At 38.6% G+C, this 24,893-nt stretch overlaps 2 protein-coding genes across 3 annotated transcripts in view; one reads left to right on the top strand and one right to left on the bottom strand.

Moving 5' to 3' along the window:
• LOC148424151 (ganglioside-induced differentiation-associated protein 2-like) overlaps positions 1–2,967 on the bottom strand; it is a 33,928-nt gene extending 30,961 nt beyond the window's left edge. Inside the window, exons 1-4 of one of the 2 annotated variants that reach the window (XM_088415592.1) lie at positions 2,798–2,967; positions 2,106–2,309; positions 379–518; positions 126–279 (exon numbers count right to left, since the gene is read on the bottom strand). In XM_088415592.1, coding sequence (XP_088271718.1) covers positions 126–279; positions 379–518; positions 2,106–2,296 — 485 coding nt within the window. In that variant the 5' untranslated portion in view covers positions 2,297–2,309; positions 2,798–2,967. Of the gene's footprint in view, positions 1–125; positions 280–378; positions 519–2,105; positions 2,360–2,797 lie in introns of both variants that reach the window. The other variant, XM_088415593.1, reaches the window with a different exon arrangement.
• Positions 2,968–11,502: 8,535 nt separating this feature from the next.
• LOC148424154 (inactive dipeptidyl peptidase 10-like) overlaps positions 11,503–24,893 on the top strand; it is a 69,047-nt gene continuing 55,656 nt past the window's right edge. The window contains exon 1 of the mRNA XM_088414453.1: positions 11,503–11,678. Within this exon, the coding sequence (XP_088270579.1) occupies positions 11,622–11,678 (57 nt within the window). The 5' untranslated portion in view covers positions 11,503–11,621. The remainder of the gene's footprint in view (positions 11,679–24,893) is intronic.

Here is a 24,893-nt window from a genome sequence, read left to right on the forward strand (position 1 = left end):
AACAAACAGTGATCATAAGGCCTGGATGTTGTGCTTCATGTGCTTGTGTTTTATCCTATGATGATTTACAATTTAAAATGTGCTTTGAGAGAGAGGAATTGAATTAATCAGGTTGTGGTTCTTACGTGGCCAGCTGCAGGATGTTCCGGTAACAGCTGTATAGCGAACTCTCTGCTGCTGTTCTGTACTTTGCTTTGTACTTTGGTCCCACTGTGTGGATGATGAACCTCGCTGCCAGGTTGAAGCCTTTTGTATGCTTTGCCTCTCCTGTGCGGCATCCTGCGCAGGAAACACATAAGAAGGAAGGTGTACACACACACAAACAAAGCTTACAGAGTTTAAATTTTTACAACAGTACAATAAAATATTGTTGGGCACCTTTAAGTTTAAGTAGCTCGTCTTTCAGTTCGGGCCCTGCCAGCTGATGGATCCGCTCAGATACTGGGTTCTTGTCGTTGAGTAGTTCATTGCTGGTGTTGGTGATGGCGGTACAGTTCAGCAATGCTACATCACCAGTGCTGTAGGTAAGAAGATGGAAAAGTGTTTTTTTTTTTTTTGTTTTGTTTTTTTTGGAGGGGGGGTATCAAAGCCAGTCAGTCAACGTAAAAGTCACGGCTTTGCCTGTAAAGCACCAACTTGTTTGCACATGTAATTTTTTCAGATTTTGTCTGTCCTCCATTAACGACAACCAAAACAAGGACAAAGTCCATCCATCCATTTTCTACAGCTGCTTATTCTCACTAGGGTGACCGGCTTGCTGCTGCCTATCCCAGGTAGGTGTCTGCGGGCAGCAGGCAGGGGGACACCCTGAACTGGGTGCCAGCCAAATGCGGGGCACACAGGAACAAAAAAAACATTCACTCCCAATCACACCGAAGGATAATTTACAGTGTCCAATACATCTACCATGCATGTTTTTGGAATGTGGAGGGAGCCAAAGTACCAGGTGAGAACCCATGCAGGCACATGAGAAGATGCAAACTGCACACATGAAGGTCGGAGCAAACTAGAATTCAACTCAGGACTCTGAACTGCACCACGGACGCGCAGTAGTCCGTGTCTACCATGTGCAGTGGTCACTTTTTCTACCATGCCACCCACGAGGACAAAGTCGACCCCCAACATGTTTTGTGTTCTGCAGTAGCTGTTATTGAGGCTGATGCTTAAGAGCACATTTTGGTGGTCACAAGTCAACTCCTGGTGTGTTTCCTAAGGGGCATGGCGGTCATGTTAGTGTGTCAGGAATGCGAGCATTCCGCATAAACCAAAACCCTGAGTCAGCCACCTAGCCCAGCAGCATGACGAATCATGTGATCTTCCACAAAGAGGAATTATGACATGGACTCACTCCTTGCACCAAAATGTTCGACACCGATTACAGAGAAATCTTGATTTGACTGACTGATTGTTCATTTAAACAAAACATCTCACAATATAGACTTAAAAAAATGTTTGACTTATTTTGTGGACTAAGAACACCTACTACAAGACAAAATTATTGTAACAGGGAAAAAAAAAGTTTCTCTTGATAATGGACAACCTACTGCTTTAAAAAAATACAAAGCAATACTTTTTATTTCTTATACAGACTGTGCATAGCAAAATAACTGTTTTCAGTGGAGCAATCTCAAAATTTAAATTTTAACTTTGTATAATTAACATCAGGCATTTAAGAAAAAAGCTTTAACAGCCTTGAGCAATTTCACTTGAGCAGCTAGCATTTTCTATATATCAACTGGACCTACTATGCAATAAGATTCGTTTGACCATGGTGATGTTTGCACTGCACAGAGTGACATAAATGTTCATTGTTTTGTGGGATGTTGCTTAGTTCTTCCTCTTATTAAAGCCAATGATCACATCATTTGAGGCACAGAAGTAAATGTAATTTGTAAACACTCTATTCATCTTTCAGTGGAGTGGAGTGATACGGCATATCAGGAAGTAGATTGGTTCCTCTAGATGTTTAAACCTTACTGATTGAAGAAGAAAAAAAACAAGAAGCTATTTATCAGATATGTTGTGTGACCCCCCCCCCCACCCCCCACCCACACACACACACACACGCACGCACACACACACGCACACACTTCACGAAGACTCACAAGAGGATGATTTTGCAGTTTATGTCTGGCCTGAAGGGGAAGGGCGAAGGGAAGTACTGCTGGCTGAGCAAGCTGTCACTCAGATCCTGCGGAATGCGCTCGACATCCTCTTTGAGTTGCTGCCACGTGGGGAGGGTTTGGATGTCCACAAACTGAGAGCGAGCACCCAGGGGATCCATCCCCTCTGGCATCCCAGAATCAAGCCTTCAGAAAAAGATCAGCAACACAGAAGCTCGGGACTTCCAATTATAATTCTGTTCAAAAGCATTAAAGATGATTGAACAATTACAGCATGACAATTTAAAATCTTTTCCAGGACACACGGTTAATCATCACACTTCGTCCTTGTAGGCATTTTGTTTCCATAGAATACATCCCTTTACAGGTCCAAATCAGCTAATGAGTTGCATTTAGACATTATTAAGTGCTGCACTGCAATAAAGTGTTTCGTCCCATCAAGCTCTTGACAAATCTGAAAGTACTTAGGTTAATTTCACTTGCGGCAAATGTCTGGACTATTCAGGGACGTGGGTTTACACCACTGCATTCGATACTGTATCGGTTGTTAAAGAGAATTCGAGGAAAAACTTGAGATTTTCCTCTTCGAAACAAACGATTCTTAATGTGTCTTAGACACGATTTGCTCGCACACTCCTATGCCATTGGGCAATTTAAAGTTTCCATTTACGTACCTCAGCAGCTGTGGTGGTCGGAGGCAGTCGGGGTGTCAACGCCCAAAAAAAAAAATCGACGTAACAATTTCAATTATTTATAAATATCCAAAGCGCATTCGAAAATAAAGACAAATGCCCCAATTTACGATTTTTTTCACAGATAGCTGTCATGCTAGGAGTCACGTTAATGTAGTTTAAAAGTAGACAAAATCACTCAATCTACATCCGGCTGGTTATTTCAAATTAAAACACCTTTCTTATTGTCTCAAGTATCGTTGAAGGTGTTCACATTGTTTTGCTTGCCTTACAATATTGTTTGCTGGAACTTTATGGGTCCACCTGTAGATATCATTTAAATTGTTGAGGTTAACGATCATATTGCGCCCACGTAAACCAAAGTCATTAGATCGCGTGACGTACCAGAATGCTTTTATTTTGTATCATCGTTGATTTTTTTTTTGTTTACGGTTCTCCAGATCACTAAAACAACACAGGCACATCTTTCCGTGTGTCACTTGAATTGGGTAATGCCACTTCTACTGTAGTTTGTGGAAGTTACGTTCATCGGATCCGAAAGCCACTTCTTTGAATGGAGTCTTTAAAAAATAGTAACTCTGCACGTATGCCATGGTCAGATTCTTTTGAAACCACCAACTGTCTCAAACGCTGTACAATAATACTGTAGACGGGTCTTTACAGAATTGACCTCCCAACCTATCAAATCTTAAAACACTAAAAACATTCACTATTAGTAAATTTACCCTGAGAACAAATTTAACAAATAAATAAACAAGGAAAAAGAATGTTTGAGAATCGTTTTAAAAATGTGAAACAAGGCATATGCACCCCCTAAAACACAATTTTCTCATCTCCCACCCCACAGGACCAAATCAAATCTCAAATAAAACAGTAATATGAAATTACTTTTTTTTGTATTGTTTCATGGTGCCTCTTGTAACCATGGGGACATTTATTTTAATGAACAAAATATTTCAAATAAGTAATATTCAAGGAACATGTCCCACAACTTGTACACAGCTCTGTTAACATTTCCTTTTCAGTATGGTAGTAGAGAAAACAATAAGATATGCTTCGCTTGACATAATCAGCACCCCCCCCGAACCCCCCCAAAAATGGGCAGAGATAATGTCTTCTATTTTTCATATTTTTTTTATAAAATAGTTAGCTTTGATTGAATGTCTCACTCAACACCATGCCACACTGTAATCACGCTCTGCATGATAATAATAAGACAATTGGCATATTAATATTTTTCTTTACTTTTGGTAGTAGAATGGTTTGCACAACTGCTTGTGGTTTTGTTCCTGGCATGTTCTCCTGTTTATTGAGTTGGGTTTCTCTGACTACTCGGGTTTTCTCCCACATTACAAAAACATGCATGGTATTCAAATCTAGCAGACAAATTAAATGGTCCTCAGTCGTGTTTGTGAGTATGATTGGTTGTTCTTCTTTGTGTGCCCTGTGATTGGCTGGCAACCTCTTCAGTGTGTACAGTACCCTCGTTTATCGCGGTAGATAGGTTCTGGAACTCGCCTTGATAGCTGAAAATCCGCGAAGTACTGCCCCCACTTTTCATATTTAAAAAAAATTTAATATATTAAAAAAAAATTAAACGTGAAAAGTCATCATGCTATACATATTATTTTTTAAGACAAATATTACTACAGTATACATATTTACTTAAATCCTAAATGATTAAACCTTGTACACTTTACAGTAAGTGAACAGCTCCCCCTTTCCTTTGAAGGCAGATGCAGTGGCCTGGACGTTGAATAAAGTCAAATCTGGACATGATCAAAGATGATTACAATGGAGAGTTTACACTTGAAAAACCATTTTATTATAAAAGAAATCTTGGTAAGAGATTTCCAACGGTCTGACGGATGTCTACTTATGTATCTCTCACTGCCTCGACAATGTGTGTGTGTGTGTGTGTGTGTGCGTGTGTGTGCGCGTGTGCGAGTGTGTGTACGTATGCCTTTTGCTGTGTGTGGGTGCGCTTCGTAACTGACATGAACGTCCCTGTGGGACGGGAGTTGGGGCGGGAGTAGAATAAAATTCCACAGGGACATACTGTGTAACTTGTGAAACACACCCAAGTACACGTTGTCGTCAACATGCAAGAAGCAGAAACAGAGGAGCGTTCACCAGACCGTTGGAAACTTCTTACCTAGATTTCTTTTATAATAAATGGTAGGCTATATAGTGTAAACTCGCCATTGTAATCATCTTTGATCATGTACAGATTAGACTTAAAATCAATGTGCGAGTGGCTACTAATATGACCACAGAACATAAGCAAAAGAACAAAAAACAAATATAAAATTAATAAATAAATAAATAGAAATAAAAAAAACAGCAAAGTATTGTGCGTCCTAGCCGATCCAACTTAATTTATGAGGCACTTTAAAACAACACACAGTTTTTCAACCAAACTACATAATCATTTCTATACTATTGACGTACCACAGCATATTCAACTTTTTCAAAGAAATGAGAAATAGTACTTAAGATATGTACAAATGACACGATGATGTGAAGATTTAACACATACTTTTGACAATTTCGATATTCTTCAAGATTCAAGTGTTTTATTGCCATATGCATAGTAGTACTACAAAATGAAACGCTTATTTTGTTCACTTCCCCGAGCAGACTAAATTACATAATCAAGCAAATAATGAGGTAGGCAGTAAAACAAAAACAAACAAACAAAAAAAAACAGTAATAGAGCAATAAGGTCAGTAATAATGAACCACTAATCAATGAATAGACTTACATTATGATCAATTTATGGAGTAGATGGAGTGGAAGAAAGTGTATGCATATGAGGATGATAGTGCAAAATATCATGTCGTGCAAAATATTATGTATTTAGCAGCTCTATTGTACTGTGCAGGATTTGTAAGGCACATGCGGTAAAGTGAATGGTGATGAGGCATAATAGTGTGTGAAGGATTTGGTTAGAATCCGGATGGCCTTTGGGTAGAAGCCAGCTAGTTTGCCAGCCTGGCAGTCCTGGCCCTCAGGCTCCTGTAGCGTTTGCCTGATGGCAGCAGTTCAAACAGTTTGTGTTGTAGGTGAGTATTGTCCCTGATGAGGATGTGTGTCCTCCGCAGACCCCTGGTGTGATAAATGTCTTGCAGTGAGGGGAAGGCTGTTCCGCAGATGCGCTATGAGGTCTTGATCCCACGTTGGAGGGCCTTCCTGTCTTGTGCTGTAAAGTTGCCGAACCAGACTGTGATAGAGGTGGATGTACTTTGGATTGTACATCTGTAGAAGTTGTTGAGAATCTTTGCTGGCATGCTGAATTTCTTCAGTCCCCTCAGAAAGTACAGTCACTATTGGGACTTCTTGATAATCTATCGAGTGTTGTGGGACTAGTTGAAATCTTTGTAAGTGTAAGTGAAATGTAAGTGCAGAGGAATTTGAAGGCTTCCCCCCTCTCCACCTCTGTTCCATTTATGAATAGTGGTGTTTTGTGTGACTCCATCTGCAGCCTCGGGTTTATGATCAGTTCTTTCGTCTTGTCTCTGTTGAGGTGGAGATAGTTGCTGCGATATCAGGCCACAAGGTCTGTCACCTCTTTCCTATATGCTGTCTGGACCCCACTAGTGATCAGCCCGTTGACTGTCGTGTCATCCATGTACTTAATTATGCTGGTGTTGTTTTGCGAGGTGATACAGTCATAGGTGAAGAGTGTGGAAATCAAGGGGCTCAGCACACATCCCAGAGGTGTGTCTGTGCTTACAGTTCTGATGCTGACTGTATGGTTGTGGTCTCTGACTAATTGAGGTCTGCCTGGGAGAAAGTTCAGCACCCAGTTGCAGAGGCGGGCTGCCTGACCAAGTGTAAGGAGTTTATCTGAGGAATGTACTACAGGGACAGAGAAAAAAAAAACTATCAGCATCCAACCACCCATCAAAACATGTTTTAATGGTCTTTCACACATACTTTGAATATGCAAATCAAAATCTAGTGGATAGGCTGTATCAAAAAGCCATCAATCTCTACATTAAGCTTTTTTTTTTTAAGCAATGCTCGATGATCCTGTGGGTGCCTGTGTGTACAGTACTAATCCTATTTTTAAGTCTGTGCAGCATCTCCTTGCTGTTGCCGAGCTTTCATTCAAAGCCTGCAATTCTTAAGTTTATTTTTGTTCTTTTTGTTGAAATATATTAATAACTTTGCCGGGTCATTGGAGTTCTTTTTTTGAACTACAGTATATTAATAACTTTAATAACTCATGGGTATTTTTCGTTTGATGTCCGTGTGTGTGTGTCTGTGTGTGGACATGTTTGTGCATGCGTGTGCGTGCATGCATACTCGTGTGTGTGAGTGTGATCCATTTTAAATTAATTATCCATCCAATTTGTGCTGTTATTTTGCTTTTGATCATTTGCACACATTGCATTTTTGTGGCGTGGCGGATGATTTTCCATTGATATACTTGACATCATTGTTTCACAGCTGAGCTATAGCTAATGTTTTGCAGCAAACGTAAAGTTAAAAAAAAAAGACCTTTTCAGTTGTGTCAGCCCAACCTGACCTCTGATGTCACAATCATTCAATGTTGTTGTCCATCAGTGTGATGGGTCATCATTTTTTCCTGTCTCTTGAAGAGTATTTTCTCTGATCATCACTGTTTGCTTTTTGAACTGATGCATGAAAGGACACTCAGGCAGGGTGGACCATTTTTCACAAACAACATTAATAACAACCTTATGTATTTTTTAATCAGAAATAAAACATTAACTTGCATTTCCAATTTTACACATTTGTTCTAAAGAAATTAATAAAGACTTCCAACACCCCCCCCCCCACACACACACACACACACACACACACACACATACATCATATTAGCAACTCAGATACTTGGATATTTGGGTTTGACCTTATTTGGGTAATCATACGCATTTATATTGTCTTTAAAAACTTGAATATTACCTTCATTTGGATAAAAAAAATTGACTGTTTGTAAACAGTCGCTTTATTTAACATGTTTTTTTTTTCTCGCAGGGGTAGGCATCTACAGTGACTAACTGCACTTTTATTCAAGTGGACTGGTGAGTAACCCATCTGTCTTCACTCTAATAAGTGTCATTTGTCAGCTGATTGACAAAGATTATGAAAAATCTCCAAAATATAACATGTAAATGAGATTATATAAAAAGCCAAGTTTACTTGCGTAAACTTGATTACAGTGAAGTGTTTATCTAGAAGAATCAACGTTGGCCGTATCTACAGTCAATGTTTTTAATTCTTTTCATTAGATGTAACAAAAACGCTTCTGAAGTAAAAGTCAGTAATTGAAGTGTTGCACGTTCTTTTTCAAGATGGTGGTGTAATGCATTACACTACTACGTTACAGCAAAAAGTAATGCATTACAGTAATTACATTACTTTTGTAATGCACTACTCCCAATACTGACCATGACAGACGGATACAGCTTCCGCATCACAGCAGAATCTGCACCAATCTGCCTGTCAATCTTCCGTGACAGCAGGGGTGTCCAAACTTTTTGCAAAGGGGGCCAGATTTGGTGTGTTAAAAATGTAGGGGTCCAACCTTGGCGGGCGTTCTTTACATATAACAGCAATTAATTTAAATACATTTCAGCGAACCGTTCTGTGTTTCACATTTGCTTTTTTATTTTAATTTCACCTATCTTAAGCATGTGTTTTGGTTAATTTGAAACGTGCATATCAAAATTTGGAATTGACATTAAATATTGAAATTGAATGTTCACTTCACTTTTTTTTAACACCAACTTTTTTATAACAGTTGAAAAGAAGTAATTGTACTCTTGGGTAGTTTAATATTTATAAACATTTTAAACACAATAACAGAGAAATGAACAAGTAATAGTCATATCAACAAGTGCAGGGCTCATTTAAAATATGACATTAGTAACTATAAATGTTGACTGTATTTTTAAATGGTTATTATTCTGGAGTAAAAAGTTAAAAAAAAAAAAAAAAAAAACGTTTTCAGACTGATCGTAAATGAAAAATGACTTGTCCGCATGAGTGTGATAGGTGGAACTGAGATCTGGAGTGCAGGACAAAGGCCAGGTGTGGCTCTATGGCAGTAGTATGGATGCACAAGATGTCTTGTAAGTGAGAGCCTGATAGCCATGTCCTCACACGGCTCTTTTTTAAGTTCATTATCGAGAATGTCTTCTCACACAAATACGTGGACCCGAACAAGCATAGCATTTTCTTAACAAATGCTCGAATCTCTCGGAACTTGTCCTTATCCAGATGTCGGTAAAAGTTGTAGAATATTGCTGCTGTGAGATTAAACTAGCTTCAAGATGTTTCAGTTTCTCACTGCGTTCATTACCTGTGATCTTGCCATATACGTCAGCATGTTTTGTTTGGTAATGTCGCTTCACATTGAACTCAAAACAGCCACTGTCTCTTTACAAATGAAGCAGACACAGTTGTTCCGTATTTCAGTGAAGAAATAGTCCAATTTCCACTCATCCTTGTACCGTTGGCCCTCGCAGTCAAGTTCCTCCTTTTGTTGATTGTCACCATTTTAGAAAGTTAGGGGCTCATACAGTCAATTACTCAAATACTAATTTGCTGTTCCTAATTGAGCCTATAAATGGCAGCAATTAGCACACACACGTAACAGCGCTGCTGCCCAATGTATTCATTCTCCATGCGGGCCAGACGTTTTTGATTTTATGACTGAGGCTGGATAGAAATTGACCACAGGCCGCATTTTGCCCCCGGGCCGGACTTTGGATATGGCTGCGTTACAGCCGACCCTCACTCACGAACAAGACCTCAAACAGTGTTGGGCGAGTTCTTCAAATGTAGTGCATTATTTATTACTTATTACTGCCATTTCAAAGTAATGAGTTACATTACAATATTACTGTATTTGAAATGCAATGCATTACACCACTATTATTAATGCATTATTATTACTTTTATATTACTCTTACTACAAAACTGAAAATATGGATTTGCCATTCTAAACGTAGCTCATTACACATCCAGTGGAAGGTTAGCTTAAGCCTAAAAACAGTACAAATCATTTGATCTGTATTGTATTGTAAACCGTTGAAGACATGACAAGATACAGAATCATTTTAATGTATTTCAATCCCTTTATTACTTAGCTTCACAGCATAGTTATATATTGTTTATACTTTAGAAAAAACTTAGTGCATTCCACAATTTCAATGTTAATATTCAAATTAAAGTTCATTCGGCTAGGTTAGGGACAGAAAATAGATTATTTCGGTGGGGCTAACGTTAGCATCTAGGCTAAATTGTCGTTATTGTGTTTAATGTACCGTTTAACGTGAGTTTTTGTATGCTTCATCTTGATACACATTGACCACAACTATTTAGAGGCTATTATTATTATTATAATAGCACTTGGACAATGAAAAGTAGCGTTAGATTACCTTGTCATTCATGCTAGTTAGTACAGGGATCTTGCTTACAAGGTTTCCAAATTCTGGTGAATCCACTGTGGAAACATATTTTCTACGTACCACATACTCCGCCACGAATCTCCTCACCTCTTGAGGTGAAAGTGGCATCCCAGAGCGAGAGAACTTTGTTTCATTCCCACTCACAATAATTCTTCTGTCCTTCGATCGCACTGTGTTTTTGGAGAATTTGGGAAGAAAAACCCGCCATCTTCAGGCTAAAAATTCATTGTAATGCATTGCATTACTCTGATTTGTTACAAGTACAATATTACTGTTTTTGTGTGCGTAATATATTACACTTGCGTGTTACACAAAAGGTAATGCATTACAGTAATTACATTACTTTTGTAATGCATTACTTCCAGCATTGCCCCCTAGATAGTGGACCTCCTCCACTTGAGACAGAACCTCGTCCCCTACCTGAAAAGGGAATTCTATCCTTTATTGACTGAGGACCATTGTCTCAGATTTGGAGGTGGTGATCTTCATCTCAGCCGCTCCAATGAAATTTGGAGGTCATGGCCTGAAGAAGCCAACAGTACCCCATCATCTGCAAATGGCGGAGATGCAAGGCTGAGACCTCCAAACCAGACCCCCATTACGCTTTAGCTAGCACTTAGAAATTCTGTCCATAAAGATAATTAACAGAATTCATGACAGGCGTGTAAAACAAGAGAAAAAATACTGCAACTTGGCACACACACAATAGAAGTGAGCCCAGCCACTAGGCGCTACGGGACAACTTACTAACTAACTAACTAACTAACTAACTAAAGTTGAATCGATTGCAGACCCTTAACCTAGAGTGTTCATTTTAACTCGGGCAAAGCATCTATATACATGCGCACTACCTGGTGTTAAAGTAACATTTACTAAAGTGTTAACTTTTCAAAGTTTGATAGTTTTTTTGTAAAGCAAAAAAAGGTAGTGTTGACAGTGCAGTAAGTGCACATATGACAGAGTTAAGATTAACACTAATGTGTTCAGCTGCTAACATTAGCCCCACCAAAACTATCTATTTTTGAAACAATTTTTTTTATTTGTTATACAAATTTATGTATCTTAAATTCCAAAGCGTCATCTTGGTAAACACGCCTAAAGTCTCCTTGTCTCATTGAACAGCTCTTGGCCACCTCGGACCCCCCCCAACCTCCCTAGCCCCCCTCCGTGCGCTCTTAGAAATCACACAGCGAACACAGAGAGAGCGCAGAATTAAAGTGGACGATTTCAATGCACACCTTTCATTCGCTCCTGGCGTTTGGCTCCATGCCTGTAATTTTGCTACACAAACACTTGTCACATTAATTCCATTTGATGGCAAATTGGCTTTTTAGAAAAGAAAGCGTCCACACGGCTGAAACATGAATCAAAGTGCAGGAGCAGCGCAGCACAGTCGAAGATATTCCAGTGATGACAAGGTAAGCTATTCTGTTTAATGTGCATTTCGTTAATTAATAAATGTATCTAAAACCAAATGACATCCAGGTGGTCAAAGGGAATTTGCAAGTAACTTTGTACATTACACTTTTGACATCCAGGTGGTCGAAGGGAATATGCAAGTAACCATGTACATTACACTTTTCTCATCAGGTTTTGCGTGCGTGCGTGCGTGTGTGTGTGCGTATGTGTGTGTGTATTTACATGTTTTTTTTTTTCTGCATTCGTCCTTTTTCTTGTTTGCAAGCAGTTTTTGATATTTTAAACTGGATTTTTCAAACTTTTAAACTGGACTTCAACCAACGTCCATGAGCATTTCTAGCCCATTTTTAGCAATGCTCAGGCACCCCTAATTTGAATCCTAAAGTTTGAAATTTTTTTGTTAACCTTGTCTCTTTTTAAATCATTGGAGAACTGTGTTAAAACATTGGTAAAAGATAATATTTAAAAAAAATGTTGACTTGACTGGAGGCTCTTGGCAAAACAAAAACACAAAATTAAAGTCAAAGACAGCAAAGTAACAAATTGAAACTGAGAATAACTTGATACAACAGGTCTTGGGTAAAATAGGACAGTCGTGATGTGATGGGTGAAATGAACAGACTTGGAAGTCGAAGTCAATGAAAACAAAGCGTAGTTTGGTGACGTACAAACCTTCCTGGCACACTGTACCAGGTGACTCATTTAGGAAGTTATTTGCTGGTTAGACCACATGACATTTGAACTGTTGCACATGCAGTTTAAATTGAAAAAAAGTAGTACATCATAGTGAACTCTTCATTGCACCATAGTGCAAATGAATCCTAATCAAGGGCATGCTCCGTACAAATCAAAAGTAAAAAAAGTAAAAAAAAAAAAAAAAAAACTAATTGTTTTTCTTAATGAAAATACTGTACTTTAAAGTACAACACTCATGTATGTGTAGGACACCCGAGACACACTGGATTAAGAAATAACGTCCTTCCACACAAAATTATTGTGAAACCAAACAGATCACAATCTTTTTAAAGCCATAATAGCAACAATAAAAAAAAAAAAAAAAACAGTTGTCTGATAGTCTTGATGGTTTTCTGGGCTTCATCTCACCATCAATACAGGACATCGACAACAAACAAGGCGGGTAACTGCATTGTGTGACAAGAGATGAATGAAAGCAGGGAACTAAATACAAACCAAACTGATGAGATAACAGTGAACACCTGGACAATACACAAGTGGTGCAGGGAGCTGATTGGTTGACGAACAGGTTGACGAGCACAGGTGGACACATTAAAACAAAACAAGAAACATAATATTAATAATAATAGTCAAGTTTGTACATGCAACACACATGTATAACCAACCCCATGATTGCCAGGACAAAGGAAAGGAATCCCAGAATGAGTCACTCGGAGCAACGTGCAAACAACCTATAATGATTCCAATGCACCGTACGGCTAGACAATATTCTGGATATCGAGAAAGTTTACCTTCTTTTTGCACTGGATTGTATACCAGCTATAGAATGACATTCATGGTATTCTATTGTATTCCATTCTATTCTAAGAGCCAAGTCTAAAGTTGTCTAATAAATTTCAAGAAAGACACTGATTTTCAGCTTTGATGAGGGGCTGCATTTTTTTATGCTTTTGTTTGACTCTTTGGCTGTTCGTTGTACCTGAAATGTTGTTTATGAGCAGAGCAGAAAAAACAGATTTGTTATGTTCCAATGGTACACACAAGGTGTTAAATAACTCATTGAATCTTGAGGGGAAGACAGAACTTTCCTTTTGTGGATGGTCCCTACACCATTAATTCAGTTAAAATATTCATAGAATAAATGAAACACATAGAAAACAATTAACAATTGATATAAAAACCCAAGAGATATAGACTATCATTTATTTAGTGGAATTTAAACATTAAGCTGCCATGCCCACCGGCTCAAGCAAACTCTGAAATATGTATGTTTTGTTGATATTTAACACTTTTTTACAACTTAATATTTCATACAAATGCAATACAATAAATTGTAATTTCAATACACAATTTCTAGACAAATAAAGCTGAATAACATGGCTGAAGGGCATGCCGCCGTGGTGAAGATTGTCCTGGCTGAAGCTCATTTGCGAAAATTTTGAGCATAATTTAGAATAATCCCTTTTGAAGATGTATTTTAAAATTCTATCTTGCCTTTCCTGGTTAAAAGCAGAAGTGAGATTGTCACTGAGATGTGTCCATTGGTTATTTGAATGCTATCAGCTCTTGGGCATCTAAGAATGAGTTGCTCAACTATGTGCTAACGATTTATTCATTCAAATATGGAGTAGGAACCATCCACAAAAGGAAAAGTTCTGTCCATATTTGAAAATGTTATGTCCTCGTCTAGGGGCCTAGGACACCACACGAGAAAGGCCCCGTCTTACCCAACTCCCAAGCAGCCAGCAGACGAAACAGGTGTTGGCTGGCAAACAAAAAATTTATTTACATAAAAAGGGTTACTGACAATATGAGCAATTAACTCAGTGCGAACCATGCCAAAACAACAAACAACCAGTCCTATCTGGGAAATGACCAAACTAACCTAACAAACGAAACAAACAAAACAAACAAAAGGCAATAGGCTCACCTCCATAACTTCCATTAACAGGAGGAAAAAGGGGTACAACGAAAATGGCAGTCCACCCCTGCTGCTCAGATTACACAAACAATAACCTAACAAACAACTGTGTGGCTGGTTAGGAGCAAAGGAGGACAAGGAATTGTCTGCAGCTGTACACCATCTCGGCTCAATATATGGCAGGTGCGCACCCGACAGCAGCCAATCACGGGCCCTCCTGAATCCGACCGTCCAATCCTTGCGTCGCTGTGGCACACACCTATTTGTATAGAAGATGCAAGGAAAAACACAGGGGAAAAAAAGCAAAGCAGGCAGGCACCGGAGAGCGAAACCCATGAGCACCCTTGTAACCTGAACACACACATAACAAAAAAGCAAAATAATAAAAAAGTCTCTTAATACCTAATTCTAAACAATGCTTTTGACTTTAGACCTATACTATGAGTGTGTTGAGCAAGACTGTGTACAATATGGGTTTCATTTCATGAGCTGCTGCATACTAATGCTTAGCACTCAGCTAGTTATTTCTTGTCTGTTCAGACTTTCATGCTCCCAAGTTTGTTGCAGTTTAAACATTTTTCAGAAATTTGGAAATTCGATTTGGGTGATTTGACAAGCTGTTTCCAATGGTGGCAGGAGACACAGGTGGTGACGATTACAATGATAATTTAAAATGACGGACCAAAGATATTGTTCCGTCGATCTTTGTCTGTTGTTTTTAAAATGTTTTTGTCATTCAGCAATCCATCCGCAAAACGTCAGTCCACCAGTACCACCCACCTCTTTGTATGTCGGTCGGTTATGTTGGCCAAAATATTTACAGTACCAGCAAAGTTTGGAAAAACCTTCAAATACAAATCTTTGTATTTGCTGTATATACATATTAAACCAGACGAAAAAACGTTAACTCACTAATTTCACTTCAATTGAAGTATTCATTATTGAAGTTATCGAGAGCCACACAAGAAAGAAGAAAAAGAGCCAAATGTCGCTTTGGAGCCGTGGGTTGCAGACCACTGTTCTAAATCATGCTGTGCAGTTTCTTACCTGTTATAAAAATCCTGCTCTAAGCCAATAGTGCCCTAACCCTAACCCTAATCCACTATCCAGCCTGGTTTTTATGTTACCTGCTCCAACACACCTGTCTCAAATGATCTTATGACAAAACTGTTTTGTCATCCCTGAAAAAATGATCTGATCAAAACACCGCTCTTTTCTTTCAGCTTTGAAGCATTTGTTCAAAGAACTGAAAAATAGGTACAGGCGTAAAGCGATGCCTGCATTGAAAAAGAGATGAAAAGAGATCTTAGCATCTTTCCACGGTGACATTTCTGCATTTATTTTTGGTCTGTCTTTTGAGAGTGCACATACACTGCTTTTGTTTTCCAAGTGTTTATTTTTCACCCATTTTTATTTGGATTTATGTATTTTTTTAGCAATAAACCAAGGGTAAGTAGGAGGGGTGCACAAGAAACCTTTTATATTTATAGTAGAAAACTACAACTGAACAATGTTAAACATGTCGTCTTTTGTACACTCACCTGCATACGTAAGAGTTTGACTAGTAAAGACACTTGCTTTTATTTTGGAGATAGATTAAAAACATTTGGGTTTGAGCAAAACATTTTAGCTTTTACTTTCTGATATATACAATACATCTGGACATGATACAAAACCTTACCTTTTTCTCTTATCTTGTATAAGAAAAAAAAGGTAAGAGTAATGGAAAATGACTGGCAGATGTGTTTTGTTGACCAGGTTTCTCTTATTGCCTCAATTACACTAAATGATGCTGACAATCAATTGAACCTCTGGATTTTGCCTATGAAGACTACAATTATCCTAGTCAGGGAAATTTGTGGCGTTTAGAACAGATGAACTATCTATTTGAATCAACGCATAAATATTGGCCCTACCAAATAGAGCTGTTTGGACAAACGACTATTCACACTCATATTCTCACTTGAAAATAATTTTTCAGGAGCCCAATGTCCGTCCGTCCGTCCGTCCATCCATCCATCCATCCACCCCACTTTTAGAACCCACTTTTGATGTTTGGGGTTAATGATGAAACCGCCCCCATATTGACCTTGCGTACTGCCTCCCCATCACTGTAGCATCTTTTTACAATGGATCATGCACATTGTACTTCATTCATCTCAAATTGTTATTGCCGATTGCTGATGTCTGTACTCTGAGCTTGTACCTACAAGTAACAGCTATTTCTTGCTCAATTTAGGTGTGAGGTTCAAAGAGTCCATGCTATTCTGTGAATATTTTTTGTGAAGGGCAGTTTTGTGAATCATTGAGTTAATTTGTGTTTACAAAAGTCGTTAAGGTCCAAACATTTATGTCGTAAACAGTAATGTGAAACTTATTTCAAGCCTTGTATTTTCTAATTATCACAGATTTCCCATTTGTCATGAAAGATTTAGCTTTGGTCCAGATCACAGGTGTGTGTAAACTTAGGGGAATTTGAATTGATGGCACAAAATATAATGCTAAATCACAAGCAGATTCAGAGTATTCCATGTGCTTTGTAAATTAAAAGTGCTGGTTTTTTTTTTTAGCAGTGCTTTTTAGCATGTTGCCTTCATGAACAATATTCATTTCATTAAGCTTCTGTGGGCATCATTTTATCCACCATTTTTTTGAATTGATGGCACAAAATATAATGCTAAATCACAAGCTGATTCAGAGTATTCCATGTGCTTTGTACATTAAAAATGCTGTTTTTTTTAGCAGTGTTTTTAGCATGTTGCTTTCATGAACAATATTCATTTCATTAAGCTTCTGTGGGCATCATTTTATCCACCATTTTTTTTCTGCCTTGCTCTTTGTGCTCCATTTAGAGACACTAAGTAAACCTGTTGCAGCAGTTTTCACTTTGTCAGCATGAAAACAATAACCTCGTGTACACTATGTTTTGCACGATCAGATGTTGAGCCAAGGTGTGATGTCAGTATATTTATACATACTTCAGCCTCTGGCAGACAGGCTCTGAAGTTGAATTAGGAGAAATAGGGCATCACAGAAGCAGTTGTTTAATGTATATCAGTGCAACCGCATTATGAAAATGAGCTTAGAATGGCTTTGAAGATCAAAACGTTCTTATGGAAAAATCCAGTGAGGGTTGTTTTGCCACAAGTGTACAGGATAATATAATGTATGCATGGTAACACTGCTTCACCAACTCACACAACACACAACAAAAACATTAAAATATAATTAATGTATTCGGAACAAAATAGTCAACCAATGAATCAACTGTATCATACCATAATTTTATACTTTTTTTAACATTTTCAGTAAATATCTTGAGAATTTTCGAAATATGTTTAAATAGGCCAATAAAGTTCAGAACGTGTAAATCATTCACAGTTTCTAAATGACAGACGCAATATACAGATATTTTTACAGTACTGTATGCCTTATTGAGTTGACTAAAAATTACCAGTAGGGCGCACTGTTGGACCATGAAAAAAACTGCTTGGTACTATGGAAAATGGGCAGTTGCAAATACAGCTGTAACGCAACTGCTACCAACCTCAAATAACTACTGCTACCTAGTGTCAAATAACTACTGCTATTACTATCACATGAGTGATCACAAACACATCAAGGTAATAAAAGTTCGAGTTGCACCCGCCGTCCCCGTTCCATTCACCCTTCCAGAGGGAGTTAGTTAGGCTGAACGCATCACCTCGACTAAAACTGGACAGTTTGCGTGTGTGTGTGTGTGTGTGTGTATATATATATATGTATATATATATATATATATATATATATATATATATATATATATATATATATATATATATATATATACATACACATGTGGCGGACACTAGGACCATGTCTCACACCCAGAAAGGCATAACGGAAAACCCCACAGGGTATTGACCAGTCTGGCACCCTGAGTCTCAGTCCGGTCCTGGGCGGTGTATGTGAGGGCCCCAGGTGCGACAGGAGTAAGGGTGAGACGCTCAGCGTGAAAACCATGAAGTAGCGTTGGCAAAGGGATCTTCTGAAGTTCCGCAGGAGCCGGAGTGGCAGTGCTGACCTGCATGCTGGCAGGCACAGTGGCTTCCGAGGGACGGCCGGTCGCGGCTGCGTCCCAGTCTGTGCCTGGGCATGAACCTGCTGCGGCACCAACACCAGCTGACCCGCTTCGATGTATATTCGGACCATACCTGCGGGCATGGTGAATCGGAGGGGCGGCTGAATGATGGTGGCTGGAGGCCTACTGCTGAGGCCGGACGGACATCGGTAGTAGATGAGGCTGCCCGGCTGGAAGATCCCGGTTGACGGCCAGGGACTCCGAAATTGGATTGCACAGCCGTTCTCACCAGCGTCCGTACCAGCCTGTTGCTGGCTGGCTCGATCCCTGGTGCGCCAAGGGACTGGGCGACGGGTGAGAGGATCCTTATCAGGGTGCTGGCTGGCTGCTGTGGTACCAGCTTGCTGCATTACCTGACGTATAGTAGGCTGGTGGAGGTGTGTGGCGGACACTAGGACCATGTCTCTCACCCAGTAGGCATGTTGCTATGATCCTTTGATGCTTTGAACCTGTTGCCTTTGTCTTTGCTGTTTTTGACTTTGTTGTATCAGTTTTGTGATGGCATGCGAAGAGTAAAGATCTCCACTAGCACAGCAACGTGTGGTTTCTTCGCCTCGCCAGATTGGTGACCCCGGACGTTAGAATGGGTGACCCCGGATGGGTCATCTTGCCATATTATTATCCCAGACGTTAGAAAGTTTTGTCAGGCTGTTGGAGATGTAGTTTCGCCACATGGGTGACCCCGGACGTCAGAATGTTTCAGCGAGGAATCACCGCAGACGTCCCACATCGTGGCATCCCTCCTTGTAAATGACATGATATTACTTATTTTGCATTAGAATTAATATCATTATAACACAGATATATGGAAAAAATTGGTCTGGTTTAGAGTTATACAGGTATAAGTTAAAACAGAGCGAAAACAAAACTTGTACACGGAGAAATACGGTAACTTCAAAAGAAAAGTTAGAGCAGACAGGAGCCAGTGAAGTAATGGTGAGGTTACCCTCATTTAAATTAATATGGGAAAAAGTCAATCCAGGCCAAGTAATCCGTATGTAAAATTTATTTATTTTCTATACGTTGTTTTTCGATATCAAGGCCTGAGATAAGTCACACAAGTCTTTACATTGCATTTAGGGTTTCTTCAAATAAACTGAATAGCAAAATGTAGAAACTGTTTTTTTTTTAGAACTGCTGAGACATTTCCTAATAACGTAGTTTGGCACCTGTCATGTGACAATGGAACCACTTTTGTGGCATCACTGTCATCTTATGCAAAAAGGAGCTTAACTGCTCATGAATATATCCAAGGTTGACACAAGCAAGAACGAGCTGCCTGCTGTATATACAGGATGTACACTAAAAATAATTTTTTATTAGTATTTTACGTTTTCTGCTTTGTATGAGAAATCAAACACAATTTCACTCTATGCCACATGTGAAATTGTAAATGTTGTTCAATGTTGATGTAAAACACAAAATGTGTATACTATAAAATCTACAGTGGACTCCTATGTTACCACGTCCCTGACTTACGTTAGTTTCATGTTGCAATGTGGAATACTGAGTGTTTTCATCCCCTCTTTGTAACATGTTCCCAGTTTTGCAACTGTCATGACCCTAGGGGCCTGGCTGTATTTGTGTTGTTTCGTCTCCATCTGCAGGCATTTTTTGGTAATTACACTTGTTTTCAGTTGCCGTCCCTGCAACGCGTCACTACAACTCTGCTATTGGTCGGCGTCTCCTCATGGACATGGTGGTCTGCTATTGGTCGGCCTCACTTGTTTCAAAATGGCGGAACAGTAAAGCTTTGTTCAATTGTGAGTGGTTACAAAACCGTATTTATTGTGGATTTTACTGCTTAATTCAAATTTGAAAGGGTTAGCCATGGGTCCCAAGATTGCTAGTGATGTTAAAGAGAGAAGTAAGAAGATGGTTTATATGGAAACGATGCTGGAGATAACCCTTATTAGGGAATATGGGCATAACAAGCGGCACTCAAAGGTAAATAAATCCTTTCTATATGTTTTATTTGTGATGTTTTCTGAATGTATACATGTACAGTATATTATATATACGTAGCACGTACTATACTATTTTGGTACAAATTTTTAATATGTATGTACAATTTTGATGTTTTTACCTGGGGTTCTAAACGCATTAGCTATTTAAAATAGGTTTGGATTGCCCGTCATACAGCCAATTTGCCTTACAACCCCAACTGCGGAACGGATTAATCTCGTAACACGGGAGCCCACTGTATTTTCATCTTGACAGCGGGCGACAATTCACTTGTTCCCACCCTGCGCCTGTTGTAATGAAAAATCTAAGGAGGCAATATGGAGTTATGATGAGCCAAGTAGAGTGGTTGGATGCGGTGCTGTTTGGGGTTATCAGACAAGTGACATTATACTGATATGCTTAAAAGCAAAAATAGCAAATAAGTGCACTCAAACAGAGACTAAACATTATGCTGTACAAACGAAGTAGTTTAAAACATAAACGTGCATGTACCACGTGAAGGGAAGTAAAAACAAAGTATGAACAAAAACTCAATCGGTATTCTCTCTACGCAAAGTAACAACAGAAAGCAACACAGAGTTGGAAAAAACAGTGCAAACTATATATCGTATTTTCTGCACCACAAGGCCCACCGGATTATAAGGCGCACCATCAATGAATGGCCGAGTTTCTAAAGGAATGTCATATATAAGGTGCACCAGATTATAAGGCGCACATAGAGTTGAAACCATAGTACTGGCTGGGGTTGCATTATGCATCCACGAGATAGAGTTGCTTTATGGAGCCACTAGATGGTGCTGCACTAAAGGAAATGTATTAAAAACAATCAGCAAAGTCATCAAACTTTAATGACACAACATAAACTTTATTCATACAATATAAGCGTTGTATGGATAATATACTAAGAAATGTTTGTTATTAAAAAAAAAGACAAAACAGAATGTGTTATTGGTAATTGCTATTTAACTACTAATCAGGAGCCGCAGAGCGCAGAATAGATCCAGATCAAGCCATGCACTTGTGAACGCGCGGCGCCTCAATCCTTTTGATTTTCCCCTCAGCATGCATTATATATTTTTGACCAGCTATTTAGATATGGAGCACAAAGAATTTATGAATAAACGAATGTCAGGGAAATTTAAAAAACAAACATGCAAAGGTATGAGTGAGGAGCCAAGCACAGGTGAACACGTGGCACCGCCGCCTTTTTAATTTTTCCCGCATTATATATTTTTGATCCGCTATTTCCATATGGAGCACAAAGTTACAAAGAAACGAAAGTCCGGGAAATTTAAACAAACATGAGTGTGGGGCCACACACTCTTAAGTCCTCAAAAAAAAAAAAAAAATCGTGTTGGGCCTGAAAACCAAGTTAATTAATCGCACTGGGCCGAGTTGGCTTTAAAACCCTCGGGCCAGGTCGGTTTGAACTGGATTTTTGAGGCATAAACTTTTATGTTTGTCGGCATGAACTTTTAGTTTATACAGTCAACACATGATATTATCCATATATAAGGCGCACCGGATTATAAGGCCTATCGTCAGCTTTTTAAAAAGAATCAAGCTTTTGGGTGCGCCTTATAGTACGGAAAAATATCACTGGGGTGAGGAGTCAACGGGGGAAGGTCGGCGCACTCAGAAAATGACTAAAAGTATGGCCAATCAGGACATAGAACAAAGAGTTGGGTCTTCCTTAGCGCTAGGACACACAACATGTAGTACATTTGTGCAGTTAAAAAAAAAAAAAAAGAAAAAACAGCAAGCAGCAAGGCCGTGAAAGGTAAACCATGTTATAGCAAGGCAACACAGTATAGCATGTTAAATACAGTACTCCTGATTTCTTTTCACAGGTTTATTTTTTACTTCAGTTGTGCATATTGCATCAAGCCAGAAAATACTATTTGTTTGCATAAACTGTTCAAAAACTATAATTGGAATATATATATATATATATATATATATATATATTTATAAAGGAATAGAACCAACTTGGGATTTTTTTCCCTTGATCTGTACATTTGCATTAAAGTCGCTTTGCAAGCTTTTTGAATCCACTTTTGAAAAATGTCTGATTGTGATGCAGACATATTCAATTTCATGTGTTTATTTTTCTAGCCATGACCTATATCCTCATTATGCCACTTGAGTGGCCCAAAATGTTGTCCCTTGAATTATGTCATCTTAATCACACTTTAGCATGACCATGTTACTATTGCAACAATTAAGTTCAAACACATTTGCCTGATCACATAAATGGGGTTTGTTGTAGTGACCTTAAGACAAAAAAAATATGGATTAATGGTGAGTGCTGATTGGCTGACACACGGAGATGCACTGGCAAGACCAAATGGTGACACTAACATGACAAGCAGACAAAGAAGGCACAAACAGAACATAATAAAACACAGAATTCTTGATCACGTGCAATTCCACAAAATTGTGTGGAATAAAGGTCCACACAAATCAAAGCGCAATTCTTCATAATGAGTTTTCTTCTACTCACTAATACCACTCTGTAATTCAAATCACAGTCAAGTGCCTCTTGCTGCAATTAAGAGTGGTTTTAAGACATGGTCAGTGAATAAATCAGAGCTCTGTGGGTTCACTATCACGTACCCTCCTGAACAAATCTGCATTATGTACTATCCAAAGAAGTCTGAGACCGAGGGGATTCCGTCAATAGCCACTGGGCATCCTGCACCTCAGGTGGAATACTGTGAGGTTAACTTTGAGCCCAAAGAAAAGCAGCAAAAGTTTGCATGTGCACCCCGTGCTTGTGTGGGTCTTCTCTGGGCACTACGCTTTCCTTGCACGTTCCAAAAACATGCATGGTAGGTATACTGTATTGGACATTCCAAATTTAAATTGTAGAATTACGGAATGAGATCTCGTACGACGAGAAAATCTCATCTCACTCATGAGACACTGCGTCTCGTGTGTCTCGGTCCTAATACAGTAATTACCTTTGGACTTCACATATGCCTTTCCCTATTTAGCCTGGAGGTATCCTGCTGGCTGCAGCTCTCAAAAGTCAAGAACTGTGAATGCAATTGTCTCACTTATTTCTCATATTAAGGAAAAGGTAGCTATAAATTTCCTCAAGAAGTTTCAAAAGAGGAATATAATCATTTTACATATCAAACATTGTTGGTTTGCCAAATTCAAAATTTAAACATTTTGAGAAAGTTGGTTAGTCTTTGAAAATGAAATGACAATCAGGCAGACAGATCAACATTAGCACAATAGATTACTAATAAGTGCAAACATTTACTTTTATTGACCAAGGCTGAACAAAAAAGCTGCTTATTCACTTCGTTATGAACAGGGTCTTTTAAAAATTGCAGCACTTTATGTGTTTTGAACTTATTGCAGTAAAGCTATAGGATGTGACTGGTACTTCAAATATTTTAATCGGCAATCATTTTGCAAATAAATATTTTACATTAATTATTTAATTGAAATGGACAGCTCACTACCATCCAGATGCAATAAAATCAAGGAAATAGAAAGTATTTTTAGAATGTCTGCAAAAATAGATCATCTCAAATTTAATCAATAAGATTACCTAAAAAGAAAATTATTGCCAATAATGATAATAATAACAGATGTCTTTTTAGGCTACCCTCTTATTGATTAAATTAAAGCCAAACGTATATGTTTCAAGTCATTTGTATCATTTATTTTTACATGCAATATTATACTCACTCTAGGTTTTTTGGCTCCCAGTGTATTTTTTCCCATTTTTACAAAAAGGCAGTTAAATTGATGAAATAAACCCTGACTGATACATATAAGCAATAACATAGAATGTTTGAATGGAGTGTTTAAATGAATTTGATTTATCTAATAGTAAACAATACTTGATATCATTATTAGTGTGTGCAGGCTAAATGGAAACTATGTTTTGTCCCTGTGAGTCACTTCTTGCATCTACAAAGGACACCAGGGTGCAACTGCTCACAAAAGTCACAATTTGCTTTGGGGGCATGGTTTGGTACAACAAGAAAAAGAAACAAGAATCCAAAAAGCAAAATTCCTTGTTTCTTTTTATTTATATTTGGACAACGAGATAGCTTAAAGTTATCCCTACTTAAAGTACCAGTAGAACACTGAACCCATATATATAAAATGAACCCATATATAAAATGAACCTTAAGTAATGGAATAAAAGCCGGAGGAAAAGACACGTAAAACCAGAGAGTGACCCCGAAGCCAAAGCCAGAGAGTTGCGAGAATAGGTTTTATTTGAACTTTTATTTGAACTTTGTGCGCCAGTTTTGGAATCCCGTGAACAGACCTTATTTCAAGTTTTTGCACTTCGGATCATATATTTTGCCTGCTTCCGTTGGGACTTTGTAAAACAAGTAGTTTTGAACTCCAACAACCAACCTAATTTCGATAACTGTCTTTTGACCCCCTGTTTGGATATAGTTTCTTTGAACTTTGAGTGACGAAATAAACATTCTATTGAGAACATCTGACCTCGTATGTTTTTAAGAGGAATTTCAAAGC

This window comes from Hippichthys cyanospilos, chromosome 5 (assembly GCF_059441005.1).
Source record: "Hippichthys cyanospilos isolate Australia breed blue-spotted pipefish chromosome 5, RoL_Hcya_1.0, whole genome shotgun sequence".
NCBI classification, from domain to species: domain Eukaryota; kingdom Metazoa; phylum Chordata; class Actinopteri; order Syngnathiformes; family Syngnathidae; genus Hippichthys; species Hippichthys cyanospilos.